The following is a 21,205-nucleotide window of genomic DNA, read 5'->3' on the forward strand; positions in this document are numbered from 1 at the left end:
AATCATGGCACTATTAAAGAGAAACTCTACAAAGCTGGAATAAAGAAAGGAAGTGTGATTTTTTTTTTAAAAAAATATACAGTTCCGTCGTATTTGAGGTTTTCATTGAACATGTTTCATATGCTTTCAAATTTTCAATGCAGATTTCAGTTCCATTCAAGAGCGCTGATAATTTTTTTCGCTAGACTAGAACATTACTTTTAACGTCTTTTAATGAAAACCAGATTGTGATCGATTTCTGCGTTAAGTTTATAGAGATTCTGGAGGATTTCGTAATTATTCAAGAATATATTCGTACTCTTGATATCCATAACTTCCTTCCAAAAAGTCTTTCTCGTAATTTGTCAACTTGTCGCGTGCCAACTGAAATGTCTTTCTTTTTCTGATTGGAAATAATTTTCGTATTGAATCGTGAAAAAGCGGCCATTATAATTATCAAACAGCTCCGCATGCGGTAAATTTGGTCATGTTGTGAATTTGAAGTATACATACAGTTGCAACTTCCTTTAACTCTCTTATTCCTGTTTACGTTCCGTTATGTGAATGTGTACATAAAATCTTCAACTCTCTTGAGCGGCCTGAACACGACGGTTCACAATTTCTCTTCATTTCTCCGGCAGTACTAATTTAAATTATCTTCGCCCCGCGAGAAATATCATTTTTAGTTCTCTGTTGTTGTAAACAAAAGAAGTAATGCCTTGCTCCCATGTAAAAAAAATGCTATTAACAGCTGAGGTCAGTTAAATTTAGCTCTATTCGGTTTTTGTTTCGTATCCGCTCTCTTACAAAGAAGCGCGTGTTACTAGCAACAAAACCACCGCTAGGAACAGCGTGTAAAGTAATATTGTATAATAAAGGTAGTCAGAGCTTATATAGAGTTCTTTTGTGTTTTGCGAGATAAAAAATGAAATTCTTTCAAATTTGAAATGCATTTCCAACAACTTCTTCAAATTGTCACTTTGATTCCTTGAAATCCTTTTCAATAAGCTTCATTAGATATTAATAAATTAAAAAGGAAAAATTTCGAAAACTTAGGGCAACGATTTTAATGTGTCTCACTTTTCTAAAAGCTGTTATATTTGATATCAAAGTTTATTCTCCTTAAATGAAAGTTATTGCACTTTTATTCAATGAGCAGCCGTATTTACATAGAAAACAAAATGCACGGGCCTATTTTACAAGAATCTTATCGAATATAACCTTAAACATAAATTGAAGGAGACCAAACTGAAAATAGGCAAAACCCAATTACATCTTGTGGGTTCATTGGTTTGAAGGATTTTCCAACTGGATTACAATGGTGTTAAAACGAGAAAGTGACAAGCCTCAAGTGCGCAATCGTCTTTATTATTTTTGTTTTTCTTGTTTTCGAAGCAATTTGACACATGAAAGGTTGTTCAGCATGTTACGAGCTAGGACAAAGAAAAACCCTACAGACTACCCGACGGGATTCGAGTCCATGACTCCGGGATACCGGACGGGCGCTCTGACCGTTCGTAAGATAATCTACAAATTTAAATATGGCATGGTGTGAAAATTTGAATAGCACAAATTCTTCCGCTCCACAAGTTATGCTCTTGAGACAAATATATACATACCGTAAAATCCCACTTTAAAACTCTGGGCTTATAAAACTTCATAAGGGGTTTTGGGTGGGCTTATAAACGGAACGGGGGGGGGGGGCGGTGGGGGCGGGGAGGCATATAAGCGGAATAAAAATATGTTTCGGAACGACGAGATAAAACGAATCTGAGAAATAAATTAAAGCTAACATACCATTACATCTAGAGCTATTACATATATAATACATTTATGAAACGCAAAAGGAAGGCACTTATACATCAGATGGGCTTATATCTGGGGCTGCTTATCTCCGGAATAATATCTCTGTTAGCGAATGAAAGGGCTTATATCCGGTGGGGCTTATAACCGGGGAGTTTTACGTGGAATTTTACGGTATTTTTTTTAGACCAACCTTTCTTTTGATACCACTTTAAGATCGGAGAAACGCTACGCTTGTCGCGTAAAACTTAATAACGCACCGGAAATTGACAATGCTGAACCGGTTCCCAGGCCCTTATCTGCACTTTACTCCCAGCGCCAAGTGACCTTGAGAGGGGCCAAGAATCAATATACCCATGATTTTGACATCGCTTTAATCATGTTAATTAAAATATGATCTTTTTCTAACCCTTAGGCGCGCGATACACCCAAGCGAATCACTATCTGCCGTTGAATGGCACGACAGCACAGAAGAAGCTCCTTGACCTGCGCGGTAATGCATCCGGTGCTACCGAGAATGGAGTCAAGCAGTCGACCGCTGACCAGATAGGATACGTGTTGACACTGGACGGTATTGATGACTTTATAGAACTGAAGAATATAAAAGACCAGTGTGTCGTGGATCCAAGCCTTTGTAGAGAAGGATTGTCAGTGGCGTTTTGGATAAAATACAACGCAGGTGAAAATCTTTAGTGCAGTACAGTGTTAATTATAGAGCAATCGTTGATGCCGTCATTGTTTACATTTTTTTTCATTAGCATACGACTTTGCACAGAGAAAGCATCATGTTAGGTACAAATTGACCTCTAAAAATTTAAACAGCTTTTGAAACTTAGTTACTGAGTGACATTTTTGGCTCTTTGGGTGTAATATTGGAGAAATTGTCTTTCAATAACTGCAAAATTTCTTGGTGGCAAAGGCGCTAATGGGTTCATACATTGCAAGTGAATATATGAAAGACCATATATTTGAACTGCGGAGAAAGATATGAAGACATGATTGGTCATCGTAGTTGTACACACAACTTAAGCAGTTGTAAAAAAACATTTTAGTTTTTAAACCGGCTCGAGTATCACAAAAAAATATTCAGTACATCAAGCTAAAATTCCTTGGGCCAGCAAATCTTACTATGCCCTTTTAATTAATGATCCGCGTAACAAGTAGGCTGGCACTTGGCAAAATCGATTTAAAGGTGAGAAATAATAATTTTTTACTTCAGTTAAATCGGTGCATGTGATTGGCTGATATCGCAAAATCGTAGAAAAAAAAACAATAAAAAAGTGGCATCAGCAACATATTTTCATGCCTTGTGCCCCAAAGATTCCTCCCCAGTATAGCTTACTGCTTCACGATGAAAAGAAGCCTTCTGATTGGTCGTCTAAGCCATCTGAATGTTACCTAACGGACTACCTATGAAGTAGCAGAATCCTTGTTTTTAATATTTGGCTCATTTGCAGAAGCGCTTCACTTTATGATTGAGCTACTACAGAAATATCAGCTCTGAATATTGAAAGGGTCACATGGTCTGAAATGGGCCAACAAACCGGCTAGGCTAAAAAGGTCTATTATTGCTTACGATTGTTTGTAGTTTAAAAAACCATTAGAAACGTAAGGCTTTAAAAAGCGCTGCGCTTTTTTTAGACGGTCTGGAAGTTTGTAAACTAACAAGGAGTAAATGGTAAAAAAAAAAAATTCAGTGAAGGTTTCTTAGCCAATCACACTACGCCGGAGGAATTTGAACACACAGCTTTATTTCTACGGTTAGGCCTTCCGTCCACAACAATCCGTCACGATAACGGAGCTTTTCAAAAACGCTCTTCAAACCGGAGGAATTTGAAAACGCCGGTTTTTCGTTTTCGTGTGGACGGAAAACATTTTGAAAACGGAGCTTCTCGAAAACGATGACGTCACGATAATCACGTGATTTCCCTGACCGAGTTTTCCTCAAACACAAATCCAAAATGACCGGTGATTGTTGCGTTTTTAAATTCCTCCAGCCTAGTGTGGTCGGAAAACATTTGATGCGCTTTTAGCTAGAGTGAAACCTCCGTTTCCAGATTCCTACGGTGTAGTGTGGACGGGGTCTGAACTTACCTTTTCTATCCCCTCTACAGGTAAATTTATTATTTCCAGTGGACAATACACCAATGAGAATTTCGGTCCCGGATTTCGGTTCATTTGTGAAAACTGCTCAAAAAAGAAAGGACCTCACCTGTATCAGTCAAGAAGGTTTCAGCTTGAACTCTCCACGATAAATCACAAATGGACAATTCTGCTCGACCATGTCCCAAGGTGGTGGTTTCATTTTGCTTTCACCTGGAATCACAAGCGTGGGTTGAAGTTTTATAAAAATGGCCAGCTTGTTGTAAGCAGCAGTAACCCAGAGACGGTAGTTGATGGCAAGGGTAGGGCCAATGATGAAATTACCATAGGTAAACCGAATAAGCTGATTGATATGATTAGCAAAAATGGTGACCTTAGCATCGCTCATCTTGTTATTTGGACGTACGAACTGAGTAAATATGATGTAGAAATCGCTTTCCTCTCTGCTCTGACGAAGACGAAGAACTCACTGAGATGCTGTCAAACCATGAAAGGTGAGTTAGCTCGTTATATCAAATAGTTTTTATCGTAGATTGTTGTAATTTGTACGGCTTCGTGGAGGAGCACTATTACAGTCGATAAAAAAAAAAATATCTGTTACTATATTATGATGAACAAAAAGTAGGAAGTTTAAGTAATCACGACGGCGACGTCGAGGACAACGTCGATAAAAAAAAAAAAAATGATTTTATATTTTACCTCCGAATCTCACGATACCCTAAAGTCATTTAGTTCTTTTTCTCTTTGTTAAAACTATCACAAAACTGAATCTGGGGCACAACGCATTTAAATGGCATCCTGAAGCTCTATCGGTGATTTGTTATGAAAGGAAGGGGTGGGGGTTGGGGGCTAGAATTCTACAGAAAGCAGGGAAGAAAAGAGGGCTGGAGATTCCTTGTTCAGTGGTAGAGATTCTATGCCGGATCCATTGAAGCCTCTTTAAATTTTAGTCCCTGTATAATCTGCTGAGATCTCTTTCTAACTGTTGCTGATTCGGATGAAAACGATATCCAATTTGTACCTGTAAATATGAAATTCATTTTCCATGTGCTGACATTTTGTTTTCCTTACAAAGATGACCCCTGCTTCAGAGACCCTTGTCGTGGTGGTGTAGAGTGTCAACAGACGGAGGACAGGTTTAAATGCATTTGCTCGGACATCAACCTTAACAGCGCTTGTTTGAGAGGTAAGTGGTTTTTGTAATTTTAAGTGGCCGCTGACTTAGGGTTTTAAACTGGACGAGACACTAGCGTTATCAGGGAATAGTGGATCATACTACAGACTATGGTATAGAACTATTCAGTTTATACTATTAAACCATTACCTAATCATTATTAACAGAATTTTACTAGTATACTAATGCAAATGCTGCAATCTGATTGGTTAATCAGCCATTATCAGCCAATAGTGTGCAGTGGCTGAAGGTCGTCCACATAATGACAACGTATTCTAGTTTCTCCGTCGTTTTGAAATAGATTTAGAACAATTTAAGTTACCTTCAAGGAACAGTTTGAGCTACAGTCAACCTTGCATAAGCCTGGCGTGCCTGATATTTGAATTGACCAATCAGGATTCAGCAGGCGGAATTTTGACGAAGCCATTGCATGTTTTAAACGGGAAAGGCACTAAAGTCGGGCAACTTTTCTCACTGGAGACGGCATTGAATCATTGAATATTCACGAAAAGGGATTTAAAATACCAATAACCGTATCAGATTGTAGAAAGTGAAAAATATCAAGCATTCTGGGTCCAAGGTTTCAATTTGGCGTCAAAAATGGGTCGCCTGTGTCCGTCAACTCGCTCGTCACTCGTCAAGTATCGCTGGTTAGGAAAATAGTGATGTTATTTTTAACAAAATATGTTTTTTTTTTTCTTCAAATTAAACCCAGAATTCTCAAGCTAAGTATTAAAAGAGGCCAGAACAACTTAAGCATTGTCTTTATTTTGTTGGCTGCAAAGAAAAAGACTATTATCGCGTGTCGTTTCGGTAGGACAGCTCGTTTGTGATTGCTGCTCGTACTGCGGGCTCAGCCACCCTATGCAAGGAGTAATACCCTTTGTAAATGGAGTCTTACTTCACCTTACGTTACCTTACCTTACCTTACAGTTATTAACTCTTCCATCACATCAGCCGTGCACGTACTCAGGATTATGGCATGCCTCATCTTTAACAATAAATATCTATCACGCGAAAGGTACAGGCGAGTCACTTGTTCCTTTCTTTCTCACCTTGCATTGTTTGGTGTAATTTCTATCCAGAACAAAAGCTTCCCGAGCCCTGTATTGACAACTCTGAGGCGGGTTGTGCTGCTCTAGCGGCTCAGGATGGATATTGTAAAAACCACAGGAAACGAATGACGTCCATATGCCCCAAGGCCTGCAACTTCTGTGGTGAGTCAAAAGTGTCCCTTTACTGTAATGAACCGATTTCCAGCGCGTCGCTTATAATTGCTACAAAACTTAGTTACTGACTCGTCTGTCTTCACGCACTCAGTTCCCCCACCCCTACCCTCTCAAGTGAGACTGGGCTAGTCTCGTAAGCAATTCATGCTAGCCCCCTCTTCCCCTGCTCTATTACAGAGCTCCGAAATAGGAAATGTTCAGCTACTCGCATACGTTGTTCACTTCTTGTTCTACGTTCTTTTGTTCCTGTACTTCAAATGTTTAGGAGTAACCTGTGAGTAAAAATTACATTTTACAAGTTTCTGTCGTTATACACTTGGAGACACGATCGGGGGACCAGACCCAACGAAAAAATTCCTTTTTTAGTTTACAAGAGGGCAGTCAGTGCTGTAGGGAAACGATTCTATGGCTGGAAAGGGGATAGTCGAGTTTTCGTTCCGTTTGTCCTAATTCAAGTACTTGCCCTAGAGGGGGTAGTCCCCCATTTAGCTATATGGACACGTATTGATCCATAAGAGTTAAAATGTGAGTAGCTTGCGTAGTTAATAATGAGTTCAGGTAACTTAGCCTTCAACTGGTCTGAATACCGTTTCAAGTATGAAACAAAATTGTTTTAAGACCTGGTCAACATGCCAAGACCAAGCCTTCGGAGAAGTAACCTCCAGGAACTTGTTCCCTCATTAAAACCAATTTGAATTTGTAAAAGGAGTCTCGACAAGATTATGTGAGAAAAACGGAAACGAAAGTCTGCCCCCGAGCTCATGTCTTCTTGTGTATACCAACGTTAGACTATTTATAGTTTATTGGAAATATGTTTAGTAAAAATATGTTTTGTAAAACGTTGTCTCTGGCTTGATAGGGAAACGTTTGGGAAATTACTAATCTAAAAAAAACCTTTGCCATCGTTACGAAGATTTTATAATATAAGGGGCCTAGATAGCGAAGAACGAAGAAGTGCTTCCTTAAAGAAAGAGTCTAATATCTGGATGGAACTAAGGAGTCTGATTCTCTTAAGTCTTGCTAATTTGCGAAATACTAACTACTTATTAACTGAGAGTGAGGTCTTTACCGGAAAATATCAGACTGAGACCATGTCGTGTTGACCGCGATAAAGCAAGGCTGAGGTTTGAGATTTTCTTGTAAAGACCGGACTTTGAAGGTTAATAAGTTGTTTATTATATGGCTTTCTGCTTTGTTTTTGCAGGCCCGTAATTAGCCCTTGGGTATTACGGGAGAATAATGTCCTACATCGAATTAGCCAATCAGACCGCGCGTTATATCGCCTACAAACGCAAGCCATATAATAAATGCAGGGTAATCCAATAACAGAGCTAATAGATCCTGGGTTTCGACGTGTAACTGCTGACTAACAAGTACTGACTGACTAATACTCTGTCCATGAAGGACTGTCATTAGCTTCTCATCGCTTGGCCTTTTATTTCACTTACAATTCAATGAGATTTAACAGGGAACTCACTAAAACATCATCTTGCTAAACAGCATCTCTTGCATGCCACGTTTTTTTTGTTGTGACGTAAAATCCAAGCTCACATATTCCATATCAAGCCAGGGATGGCGTCAAACCCCGTCCCTACCCTACTCCCTACAGTGTGTATTTGTCACTAATGTAAATCCGTGATGACGCTTTTCACTGATGTCATATGACGTCATGACACGTGACTAACGCTTATGCCAAATTTTCACTAAGGTTTTCAGTTACAATTTATTTGTTATCTAACAACAAGAAGAAGTACATACATTATAGTTCTGTACATCATTGTTTGTTTCGTAAATTCCATTTTAGTTTTTATGTTTGTGTGCTTGGCTCTGTCATCCAAACATAATCCAGTACTCGTCATGTTTGTCTGTTCAGTGTTTTAAACATTTGTTATGCGTGACAGTCCTTCATTCAACGTCTTTTGTTTTTCTTCGTGACATTCACGATACAACCGCTCATTACAGTAACTTAAATACCAACAATTCTAACTAAATCAAATGCCTCTTTTCGCTGTAGCTGCTTTTGCTTCTCAACTGTGCACTTGCTTCTACAGTGACACGCTGACACAGCCGGAGGCCTGCAATTAATTCTGCCAACTGTGTTAGCTTTTCAGTTTCTCGTGAATCGGAAAATCATTCCCAGTAGTCCAGTGTGTTCCTGGTTTTTGTCCTGATTTCGATCGTCTTTGTCTTGCAAGTCTTGGTCTTGGTGTTGTAGGTATTGGCCATGTATTTCTGGGTCTTGCAGATCTTCGTCCTTGTCTTGTAGGTCTTGGCATAGCTCTTGCAGGTTTTGGCCCGGCTTTTCTTGGTGTGGCAGGTCCTCGTCCTTGTCTTGCAGGTCTTGGTCTTGGTCCTGGGCTTGGTTTTGTAGGTCTGAGTATTTCATTTCTTGGTCTTGCATTTCTTGGTCTTGCAGATCTTCGTCCTTGTCTTGTCTTGGTTTTGCTTTCCTTGGTCTGGCAGGACCTCGTCCTTGTCTTGTAGGACCTCGTCCTTATCTTACAGCTCTTGGTTTTGCTGGTCTTGTTCTTGGTCTTGGTCTTAGATTTGGTTCAGTTCTTGGACTTTGTCTTCAGGATCTTAGTCAGTTTGAATTGGTCTTGCGGGTCAAGTATCTTGTAACTTTCTTGCTTTTTTTTCTTCTTGTTTTTTTTTTACGTTCTTGTTCTTGTTCTTCATTTTCGTCTTCAACTTCGTTTTTGTCTTTTCCTTCTCTGTCTTCTTCTTCTTCTTCTTCTTCTTCTTCTTCTTCTTCTTCCTCCTCCTCCTCTTCTCGTCTTAATCGTCTTTTTCTGTGGTTACAAACACGCTCAATCTATTGCAAAAAATCTGTGACTGATGTAGACTCAGGCTCCGATTCATGTGCTTAAAGAAGGACTAAGCTAATCCAGACTGAAAAGGACCAATTCGTCCTTCATTTTTCCTTAGCTTTGCCTGATCTTAAATTGTCCCTCAAAAACAGCAGTTCTTTAAACCCTTCTAAGCGGCAGTCAAATCGGGATTGACTAATCGCACGCTTGCGTTAATCGGCTTTAGAACGATCAGACTTAAGCGCTAAATCGGCGAAACAAACAACAGCAAAAACACAGGATACAGTCAGGGCTACACTAACTCTAAAGCAAAGCAAGCAAATTAAAAACGTGAGTCATAATTCCCGTCCTTGAATTTTGCTACGAAGAGCTATCAATGAGATAATTTGGCTCTCATCTGTGCTGTTGAGGGTCACTGCAACAACGATCGATGACAATAGAAATTAGGTAGTGCCCGTGCGTGCGTACTCCGCAAGTACCTACGTACATGCGTAGTTAAAATCGAATATGAGGTTTCAACGAGTGTCATTGTAAAAGAGCAAAATATCTCAAATACAGGTCCTATTTTCAGTTTTCACAACGCGTAGTGTTCTAACAAACGTTGGGAACCATCATAAACAATCAAAAAAGTAGAATGAATTAAATCAGGCAACAAAAGCAGTTTTACTGTGGTCCACTTGATTTTTCATCAGAAGAGAAAATAATGGCTGCGTGTGGCTTGTGTCTTAATTCACCGACGTAAAATTCATTAAAAACATGATAAAGAACCTTTTTGTCTTATTAAACTCTAATTCTTCTATTTTAAAGTTAAACTTTGGTTTACTAATCTTGTTTGCAAATCTTTTCGCAAATTCCCGCTTTATTTAATATTTTAAGAAAAATCTACGTCGAGCGGGATTTTATATGAAAACACGTCAAGCACTTTTTTTTGGTTTTCAATGACTTTATCTGACCGTTTGAAAATGCGTCTTGACTTTAAGTATTGTTTTTTTTAGAAAACGCTTTCTCTGAAGCACAATAATTTATTGTTTAACATAAGGGTTCCTTTTAGCATTTTGATTCTTTAAATTCAAGTTGGATTTGTTGTTGACTATTAGTTTTCCTTAAACCGATAAGAAATGCAACGAAAACCGTAGAAGTAACGCAATTTGACGCTTTCTAAGACTTCGGTTAAGAGAAACTATTTGTGAAGCGGGTTGCACTGTAAGCTGAAGTTGATAACCATGAAATTAAATCTTTTTCATGGTCTTTAGAACTCTCTACATGCTCAGATGCCCTAGTTACCTCTCTTTGATGTGCAGCGGAGATTTTATCGTTAAGTGAAGACTTATAATCTTATAATTTCTTCAAATAACAGAGACAAGATCTTCTTAAAAGAGCCTTCAGCTTACTACTGATAAACACACAGGTCTTCTTTAGATCCAGGCTTCTTCGCTGTCGTCGACGTTGCTCGGTCAAACAAGTAAAGAGGGAACTTTTAATAACCGCCATTTCAATTGTAACAAAGCGGCGATGTTAAACGGTCATAAACGAGACTTCATTGGAAGGAAAACCACATCGAGTCTAGAAAATCAGGAAAAACGTTCTGTGAAGATTTTGCCATGAAAACTCGTATTGATATCACGATAAACGAAAAAGATTAAATGTAAGTTCAAAATATTTACAAATGCATTCTGAAAATTTATTCAAAAAACCGTAACCGTAGTGTTTTCGTGTAGGCGCAAAACAAGAGCGAAATTGCTTTTCTGTAATTTTCGATAAAATTGTCGACAATTTGGCTCTCTACATTGTAAGTAATGTGATAATGGTCCAAGCTAAATTTGAATAAGCTAATATTATGAAAATAGTTTTTAATTACAACGAAAGCACTATGAACGAGGTGAAATGTATTTTTAAAAAGGATTTAAATGACGAAAAGAATTGAGGTAAGCTTATCTCTTCTGTCGAATCTTCCAGTTTATTATTGCATTTGTTAGTTTTCAAAAGAGCTTTTTATTCAGTAATAATAGAAAATTCGTCCTCTCGGTTTTTAAAAAGGTATCCCGCCTCCGTGCTTGGCAAAAAGAAAAAACTGAATATTTAATAAAACGAGTAAGTCATTAGTTTTTGAAATCTTAAATATTCGTATGTATATTTGTGCTGTTTTCCTGTCCGTGTGGTTTCGTGTTTGGTAATAAAATTCTATTATCTTTGTTGCAATCACAATTAAGAGTTTTTATTGGTAGCAAGGAAAACGCTGAGAGAAAGTCGAATTGTATTTCTTAAAGCCACTGGTCGTTCTATATGAAAATTACAGCGAATTTAACATATAATCATAATCAGTGAGAAACTCTCAGGCCATCGAGCGCCATGTTATTGGCCTAGGTGCTAGCGCCACCTGTTTCCAGAATTACTTGTGTCAATCAGAATTGTTTACTTTTCTGTCTGTTTGAACAAGAGTAGAAGGTTAATAACTCGATATTGCATTGGCAGTCATCTTGTGCTGGAGCCAAGATACTGTATCGTCCTCGGCGGGAGAAATGTGCGGTTATTTGGGCGAGACATAGCCCTTGTTTTTGCAAGCGGTTGTGTAGAATGAGAGTTTAAGGTTCTCGCGGTCGACAACTCGCTTGTTTGATATGTTGTCCTTAAAAGCTGCATCTAGCAAGGAGACTGTTTCCGCGTGGGAAATCGAGCTTAAGTGTCATCTGTTGGCCTTTGTCTTCTTTGCTATGACCTACTGCGCAACTTGCGAACCTTCCAGCTTGTTTTCTACGAAGAATTCTTCCACCATTTTCTCGCCACTGCAATCTGTGTTCTTGACCTCGACGCCAAATCTCGCTGGCGTAGCCTACGGACAAACTCTTCCGCTCTCGCCTCCAGAACAAACGAACATGGAAACAGCTATTAATTCTGTTAACGATAGATTTCTTTCTCAATTTGGCGTCTATACAGGAGACCACAAGCCGGTAACTATACGAGCAACACAAGGTTTAAGCTCCTCAAGCCTTAAAACGAACGCTCCAATCGTGGAAGCAACGCCATCCAGTCACACAGTGTGGCACCCACTTCAAAGTGAAAACCGCAACGCTCGACAAAGTACGAGAGGAGGAGGCGCAGCTCAAAATCTGCAAACCTCACAATTCACGAGGGAGAGATCTACAATTGGGACTATTCTAAGCACGGCGGTGAAGTCAAGCTACATGCAAGACAACACAAACTCAAGAACGGCGAGCGAAATAACCAGTGCGTTTGGTAACATAGAAATGAGTAACACGCAAACAGCATCACCTTATAGCGATATTTCACCTACAGGGTCTTTGCCGGTCATTATCGCGCAAACGGCTTTATTGCAGAGTTCTTTTACGCTGTCCAAAAGTGCGAGGTTTTCGCTAACAAGCGAACCTGAGCTTGCTCAATCAATATCGTCCTCTCATGAAAAATTCACTGATTCGGTTTACAGATTGACGCTCAATTTGCATGTAGCGAGTAACATGTTTAGTACAGATGATTTATCGCCCGGAATAGCTCGCAGTAAATCAACATTTTTATCGCATTACTCTACAGGTACTGCCAAACAGCTGCAAAGCGTTTCCAGTGCTCTGCCTTCAAAAGTGATACAAACTCGCCGCATTACTCCATCTTCTGCTGCACCGCAAGAGTCTTCTGCATCTTCCGCTGTTCAGCAAGACTCGTCATCACTCTCGACTACTGCGGCCATAACAAAAGACTCTTCATCTTCCATAATTACTGCCGTGCCTGGAGATTCATCATCTTTTACAAGCCCAACCTCTCTCACAAGTACTGCTTTTAAAACGTACTCTAAATCTGCCTCGTTAAGACATCACATTCACGCTACAACAGCGACTACTGCAAGCTCTTTTGCAACAATAATACGTTTTACTTCAGTGCAACCATCGTTGCCATCGTCGGTTACTGTGCAAGAGAGGCCTTCATTAACTTGTAAAGTAAACAATATGGCATGCGTTTGTTTTAACTGCGACCAAGCGCGCAAGACATGTTGTCAGGATCTTATCGACCTCACAAACATTCAGCAAGGAGTAAAAATGACCATGGCAGACATTACCGTCGAGACATTTCATCAAAAAGTATCGAATGTATCTCGCGTTATAGCAGAAGAAATCTTGGATTCATGCAAGTCCAAGTCGACTCGTTGCCTTAGCAGCGAAAAGTCATCTGAAACGACGGGTCTACGTAAGAAACGTTCGCCGGAAACTGATTTGTTAGAAGACTATTCTTCTTCAAATAGTGTAAAGACAAAAAGGGAATCAGATTCGTATATTTTTATTCCGCAAACTCTTAGTTCATCCGTTAACAAGGAAGCACTTCGTCCTAACATAAACCCCTCTAAGTCTAATATCTCTCGTATCAATGTGATAATTTACAGTATGTCCTCCAAGTCTGGACTTCCACATAGAGTTGAAACGACATTTTACGTCACTGCGACGTCCATTATCAACGGAACAAATCTAACACGAGTACTTGATGGCAAAGGTTTGATTCAAATTCTCAGGGATAAGAAACGCATGCTTGAGAATAGATTAAATATAACCATTGACTCGTTCTCAGCTTCGCAGTCGAAACCTTCTGAACCAACAAGCTTGCCGTTTAACACAACACTGGTGCCTAATCCCTCTCCCGGAAGAGATAACCAACAGACGTCCTTGTCCACCCCTCAAGGTAGGATTTTTGTAACACAGTGGAGCGAGACTTTTGTGATAGCAAAAGATGCTTTGATCATTTCTTTAAGACAACGTCGTTCAGTCGAGGCTTTTTTTAAAAGGAGCAGTGTTGTGACCTGCGCATGCACGATATTGATTTCTACAACACCATCTCGATCGGGGCCTCACCTTTTTGGCTTGTGATTGCAAGACGCAGGTATAGGTTCGAGTCCAGAGGCCGATATAGTCGGTACTTATCGCATGAAGCGACTAGGAGTATCTACTCCCCCCTGGATGGGGTGCTAGTCCACCGCGGGGTTACCCCCAGTGTTAAGTTTGCCGGTACCCATTTGTACACCTGGGTGAAGAGGGGCGCTGTGAGAGTATTAAATTGTCTTCTCCAAGAACACAATGCAATGCCCCCGGCCAGGACTCGAACACGGACTGTTCAATCCGATCCATGTCCACCGCACTAAGCATTAGGCCATCGCACCTCTCACAAGACGCAGAATGAGCAAAAATACACAGTAAAGGCAACATCAATTCCCATTCTTTTTACTTCGATTCATAACCAGATATATTACTCTTCAAACATATTCTATTTTGAAAGTTTACTTCTCTTTACAAAGTTCTCCTTACTTGTCTTGCCTGACCTCTTTAGGTTTCTCGTGCTCACGCAGTTCATTGCACTGTTCCAATAGAAGTAACAAAAACTTGTTTTCACCAGGCCTCGCACATAGGTCAGGCGATTTTGTGGTTCTTTATGCTGACTTTATGTAAGTTTTCCACTAGAGATTGAAACTAACACTGTGTGATAACTTCTTCGTTCTTACGGGCTTAAACTGACTTTCCCGAGGGCAAGTTATAAAAGGGGGCGGGAAAGTAGAGCATTTCACTTTACAGGACGAATAAAACATAACACCACCTGCTGATTATTGACGAGCGTTTTGTTCTGCGACGGCCATTTTCAGTTTTTATACGTGTTCACCTGGTGCTAGACCGGAACCATGACATCTTCGGAAATCGCTCGGAGTCTGTTATTACTTTCGGAGTATAATCTCATGTCCCGAGAACAGTCCGTATTTTGTCTTTCATCCTAGATCCCGTAATTTCTCGGCTCCAGATTTCCACCAGATGACGTCGTTTTACAATTGAACGTGGTCGCTCCTGAACAAATTGGAATATTTTTTTCTCGATTTGAGTATTGTGTGTATCCGCTGAGGGAAATTGGTGGAAACATTTTAGTAATTTTGCTTCTTTCAATTCTCCCAATTTCAAAGCCTTGTCTGATATTGTCTAATTTCAGTGCCCACAACCGCTGTGGCCAGTCAAAGTGAGGAAGATGACAAGGAAGGTGTTTCCCAGTCAACCCTCATCCTCATCGTTTGCGCAGCAATCGGGGGCCTGGTACTACTTGTCGTTTTGTTGGTATTCATACTAACACGCTTTTACCGGTAAGGGAAAGAAATTAACACGAGTCTTCCAGGAGTTAACGCGTATCTTGGCTGACTTTACAATATGAAGAGATTGCTCTCTTTCCCTTTAGCTATTAGAAATAACCAGTATAATTGAAAGAAGTGTTGGTCTGAAATTTAACGAAAATATTTGAGGATTTTGAAAATCACTGTGACAAGTCACGCACAAAAAAAATTTTGCGAAGGATGAGCCGAGTGCACCGAAATTAAATTTATAGTTATTTAAAAAAAACGAGTCTACCTCAAACCAAGATATTTAGTCCACCACTATACATGATACAACAGAAGTGAATGAAACCCTGTAAATTAACAATATATGTTTATTTTTTATAAAAAGACATGACGCAGAAGGCTTTCGTTAGAAGTAACTTTAACAAAGCTGGCTTAGAAACGTTTTCCAAGATTCCTAGCATTCGTCATGTAAAGTACATCAGGTGTCCTATCTTATGGCACCCATTAGTTGTGACAGTTTCCTTTCATTGTCAGAGAAATGTCATTTTATTGAAAGGAAAGATAGAAGGTCATATCTGAAACATGTTTTTTAGAAATTTTCAGTATAATCGAGCCAAGTATATCCCAAACATAAAATTGACCAAATTCGGTTCCTGTAAATTTCGTATTCGTTGCACCATAGTTGCGCTGTTTGCGCATACTTCAAAGAGACATATGAACTGAATTATCAATCGATAGCCCTCATTTTCTTTCTGTATGGCATTTAGTTACGTCTTCCATACAAAAGAGTGTTATTTGTTCTGCTTACCGTATGTCTAACACGTGTGATAAGTTCACGAGTTAACCGACGAGCCCTTTGTTTTTTTGGTAACCCACTCGCAAACTAACCGTACATATTTCAGTTTTAAAGTTTTGGTTTTTGTGTAACTTTAGAGTAACGTTACCAACATTTTTGTCTTGTATGACAATTACTGGGGATGAAATGACGTCATAAAAGGCCAAAGGTTTATTTAATCTAGCTGTCTTGTGTTGAAGCAGGTAGCAGATGGCCTTTAAGTTGCGCTCATGTAACGAATTTTCAACATTTCGTTTTTATTTCTCAGGCAAAGAAAGGGGGAGTTCGTGCCAGACAAAACTTATCCTAATTCACACAGCAAGCAGAACGGCGAAGCAAGCGTCGAGGATGTGGAAAATATTGCGTCATTCATAGACCCATCGGCCCCCCGAATCACTGACGTCCCACACAAGCCAACTAGGAGCCAGTCTTCTGCTGGTGGAGGCGGCGGCGCTGGTGGAAAGAAGCCCAAGAAACCAATGGGTGTGAAGATTACATATAAACCACCAAAATGGGATTAACTAACAAGGTACGGGATACCAGAAAAATAATGCTGTGAAGTGTTTGTGAGTTAGGGTGAAATGGGCAAGGGAAAGGGTGGGGAGGACAGATAAAAAGGAGGGAGGGGAGAGAACAGGGAGACGTATTTGTTTAAGTTAATAGTCCTTGTCGTAATTTGACCTACTTCAAAACCATGATGATCCCTAGATCAAAAAGGAAAGTCATCATTTCCAAAATCGCTATTTGTGGAGCAAACCGTGCTTACAATAAGAACAGATATGTGCTAAAACTACACTTAGCTAGAATCGATATATCTCAAAATATATCTAATCTACATAAGATAGAAGCTTCAAATGCTTAATTTTTGTGTTTGTTTATGGTGGAAAAACCAGGACTTGGTAACCAGTTACGCTTTATCTCCTACGGCAGATAAGAAAACAAAGAAAAAAATCATTTAGATTGGCTGTATTTTTTCACAACTTTGGGGAAATATAATGAGATGATCACATATGGTTTCTTTCTTACTTATTGCTTGCGTCTTTTTTCCTCTGTTTTCAGAATATAATTTGCTACAGATACAAAACGACTCCAGATCACGTGGGAAATCATGCAGTCAATGGTATTTTGTTACAGGCGCGGATTGGAAATTTCCAAATGTTCCCCTTCGATTCAAATCAACAAAGGAACAGTCGGCAACCAGTTTCATGCTCACAAGCGTGCTGATGTTAGAGTTGGCTCGCTATACAGGACAAGATGGCAAAAGACGTTATATTTATCCGCAGACATTTTGTAAGGTTTTTGAGACTGTTTAACATGGAATTCAATGCTGGGCATTTTTAAATTCATTCATATAACGGGATGATTTCATTTTTCATAAAAATTATCGCTGGCCATGAGTGATTAAAAATTTTTAACTGGTGAAAAAGTATTTGCAAACAATTTTAATCAATGAGCATGCGAAATAAGTAAAATACTCCTGGAATTAAATAAAATATGGCAGATGTGATAGAAAAGGAGTAAATAGACAAAGCCATTCAAAGATTGACAGTCACAGTTATCTGGTGGAATCTTAAATTCTCTTATCCGGAACAGCTCTCCTTCCAACGTCATCGCAAATTTACACAGAGTACACTACCTTAATTGGTCAAACTTGCTATTGCAAGAAAAATTACAATCAAATGAATGAAGATAACACCTAGGTAACAAAAGGAACGAGGGTTACGGACGATGAAGTTAAAAAAAATTAGAAAACCATGAACTTAGGTATCTTCTTTGATCGGGCAAACGTTTACCTTCAGTGGGAGGTTTTTTACTGAGCCGACATTGTTAATTCTCTTTGGAATTTGAAATACACTTCATATATCTGGACTGATTTGTAACCAGTACTCTGGTGTTCTGTGAAATTGTAAATTTATACCTTTATGATTTGCTTTAGAATTAAATTAATAATAACGGTCTAACGGTTGATGCTCTTGACCATTAATTTTTGAGAGTAACGTTCAGAACGTTTGAATTTAAGAATCTAAAAAAACTATCACTTTTGAATTTACAACAGTAGAACAGAGAATAATTATTAAGGCCAAAACACAAAAATAAAATTGGGAGGGGTAAAATTGAGAATAGCGTTTTTGCTAATTGATTGTAATACAAACAAATGAGTTTATTTATTTTCTTTTTACGGTTTCGAAATTAAACGAGCCTTTGAAAATCATAATTTTAACGGGCAAAATTAAGAAGATAGAAATTATTTTGTATTTCTCGTTGTTGTGCAACGACTGTTTGCTTGAAAAAATTTAACAGGCCTAACTGAATACAAACGCACTTTAAGCTTCAACTTAAGAAATTTTCAGTCAGTAGAAATTTAATACTATTTCCTGTGACTATCGGGGGAACAACTGCTGATCTCTGATCTTCGGTCAACAGACTTGCACAAACACTGTCAATTATCATCATCCAATCAAAAGCTTCCACGAGCTCTCTGTCTCAAGCTGTCACGTGACTCACGTCACCTTGTCATCATAAGAAAACGTGCCGTTGCTTAGCAGCCGCTGTAATAAAAACCGCGGGTTCGGTCACGTGTTAGGGTTAGGAAGATCATTGAGAATATGCTGTTCTCCCAACTTCACATCAGGCTTCTTTCATGTTTGGCTTATATTGTAATAAAGCAAGATAAATAAAGATTTTATTTTTCTGTTTCAGTATTTCTTTCGTACACAGTCGCCCGCCGTGCGTTCACGTGTTATTTGCTTGTGGACGTTACCTCATATAACTTGTTATTAGGCGATCAAGAAAAATTTTCATTAAAATTGTGGAATCTCTTCGTAAATATCCCTTGGCTTCTTTACTCCTCCAACACCCGCTGTCCAATCCGCACAGAGTACAAGGGTAGATAGAATAACTGTTTTATTAAATTAAATTCGGTCGACTGGATGATGTCGACATTTCAGTTTGTTCTAAACGAAGTGTTGGGTTAAAAAAGTGGGAAAATTTGTGCGTGGTGTTCACTTTTGAAGTAGAATGAAACACGTGTTGAAAGCGAGCGAGACAGAGTTTTTTTTCTTAAATATTCCTCGTAAAATCTTTTCTAATATCTTGTACATTCTTGAAAACTGTGACAAACGGGAAAGGTTTACGCTGGAAGATCCCAATTATGGCATTGCTGAAATTTAAACGCCGCGTGCAAGTCAAATGATGCAAAATTTATATTTACCTGTTTACGAGCGAGGTCGTGATCATTAAGACTTTGCTAAAAATCGATCAAGAGCAACACTGAAGTATTAAAGGACAAAGTATCAGTTCCCAAAATTGTTTCCTAGTTGTAGTTTGTAGTTTTCGGAATAGCTTTGGACATTACCTCTTGTATTCCTGCGGTGTACAAGATGGTTCTAACTTTTAAGTCTGTGGATGAAACCCTAGTGTGTGACCATTCAAATGAAAGCCGTATTGAGCAGTACTTTCATGTGGTACTGTTTATTATGTTGTACAAGGTGGTTCTAACTTTTAAGTCTGTGGATGAAACCTTAGTGTGTGACCATTCAAATGAAAGCCGTATTGAGCAGTACTTTCATGTGGTACTGTTTATTATGCTGCACAAGGTGGTTCTAACTTTTAAGTCTATGGATAAAACCCGAGTGTGTGACCATTCAAATGAAAGCTTTTGAGCAGTACTTTCGAGTGGTGTTGTTAGCTTTTCAGAATGACCAAGTAGAAACTTTCGAATTTCTAATTTATCAAGGCTGTGCTTTTATACTGGAGATAAGAGATCCCGTGGCAAGGAAGTCGAAGATAATTCATTACAGCTAGCTTTTATATTAATTATTAAAATGCTAAAAAAATAGATGTTAACTAGAGTAAAGTAACCAGAAACTTAAAAATATTTATTAACACTCAGAATTGCCCATTTACCATGCGAACGTCGTGTGAACAACGATTTTTGTTTCATTTTAAGAAGACAGCTGTTTTCTTGGATCTTCTTTTTATCATTCTGATCACAGGGCATATTATTTTTAGCCTTAACCTCAAAACCAGATTAAAAATTAGATCAAACATAAATTTCTTAACCAAATACAAGTCTGAAAAATAATTCTGACTTGATTAAGTTAGCTTTGTGTAAGATGTACACGTAAAACTAGGAACATTTTCTAAACTATTTTTCCTCTGATTTAATTTCGGTTAGCAATTGACTTTCATGCATGCACTTGAAATTCTATTTGGTCACGAAGCCGTTTAGCTTCTTGAGGACAGCAAAGATTTGCCAGTAATCCTTTATCAGAGAGCCGAAACACTTCATAAATTGCTTTTTATGGACGAAAAAGTAATGCATCAGTATATTTCTACCATTAATTCTGTCACCTTCAAATACTTGGGGCTATGAATAGCTAATATCGCCCCAAACAAAATGGCGTGGTGAATTCAAGCAAATGACATGGATCAAGCAAAGGCTATCACCTATATTAAAACTCTTGTTAAACCTCTCGTGCAACTTAACTCGCCAGATTTTATTTTATACTGACTTTTGCAAGTTGATAATTTCATAAATAAAAGGTTAGTAACATCTTTGTAAAACTTGTTCTTCGTGCTTCGATTCTTTTGAAATGGTCTTTCAAGCAATTTTGTTATCATGAAGTAGTTTAACAACCTGGGTTCTTCACCAGTTACACGAGTCATAACTGTCGAGAATCTTTTGAGTAAAATAAACCGAAACTATTTGCAGGTAAGTGGTGTAAGGCAAGCCTTCCCGTCTAACCCAGATACCCGTTAAAAAAAAAACAAAAAAAAAAGAAAACTTAACAAAAAACATTTGAGGAACATGCTGTTACGCCTACAGACTCTTCGTACAGATTGCGGCAATAGCCGAGACTAAAAGCACAAATATATTCTGAGTTTGCTTGTAAGGGGACCTTATAAGTACGAGGTGTCGGAGAAAAATATGACAGAGTATTAGTTTAGGGACGAGTAATACTCTTGCACTACAGACGTGTCCATTTGCACGTACACAGCCAATCGAGACTGAAATTTAAATTGGAAACTAGCTCAGCGACACAATGCTGTCAAAGTCGATTGACAGTCATGGCAAAGTATTATGCCAAGAAAAGGTGTAGAGGTTTTAGTTCTCTGTATTGCTTCTTCACCAAATGTAGCTTCAATCATCTTAAAATAGAATGAAATGTTACTTTTTAGATA

General features: G+C 38.7%; 1 protein-coding gene across 5 annotated transcripts in view; it reads left to right on the forward strand.

The window, feature by feature from the left end:
* Positions 1 to 16,550, forward strand: part of LOC110069095 (uncharacterized) — a 30,754-nt gene extending 14,204 nt beyond the window's left edge. For 4 of the 5 annotated variants that reach the window (XM_089287822.1, XM_089287821.1, XM_089287820.1 and 1 more), the window contains 7 exons: positions 2,198 to 2,461; positions 3,897 to 4,379; positions 4,961 to 5,071; positions 6,145 to 6,276; positions 12,033 to 13,778; positions 15,066 to 15,213; positions 16,290 to 16,550. In XM_089287822.1, coding sequence (XP_089143948.1) covers positions 2,198 to 2,461; positions 3,897 to 4,379; positions 4,961 to 5,071; positions 6,145 to 6,276; positions 12,033 to 13,778; positions 15,066 to 15,213; positions 16,290 to 16,542 — 3,137 coding nt within the window. In that variant the 3' untranslated portion in view covers positions 16,543 to 16,550. The remainder of the gene's footprint in view (positions 1 to 2,197; positions 2,462 to 3,896; positions 4,380 to 4,960; positions 5,072 to 6,144; positions 6,277 to 12,032; positions 13,779 to 15,065; positions 15,214 to 16,289) is intronic. The other variant, XM_089287823.1, reaches the window with a different exon arrangement.
* Positions 16,551 to 21,205: the final 4,655 nt, after the last annotated feature.

The sequence above is a fragment of the Orbicella faveolata genome, unplaced genomic scaffold, assembly GCF_042242905.1.
Source record: "Orbicella faveolata isolate gen_17 unplaced genomic scaffold, um_ofav_v1 contig_15, whole genome shotgun sequence".
In the NCBI taxonomy this organism is placed as follows: Eukaryota; Metazoa; Cnidaria; class Anthozoa; order Scleractinia; family Merulinidae; genus Orbicella; species Orbicella faveolata.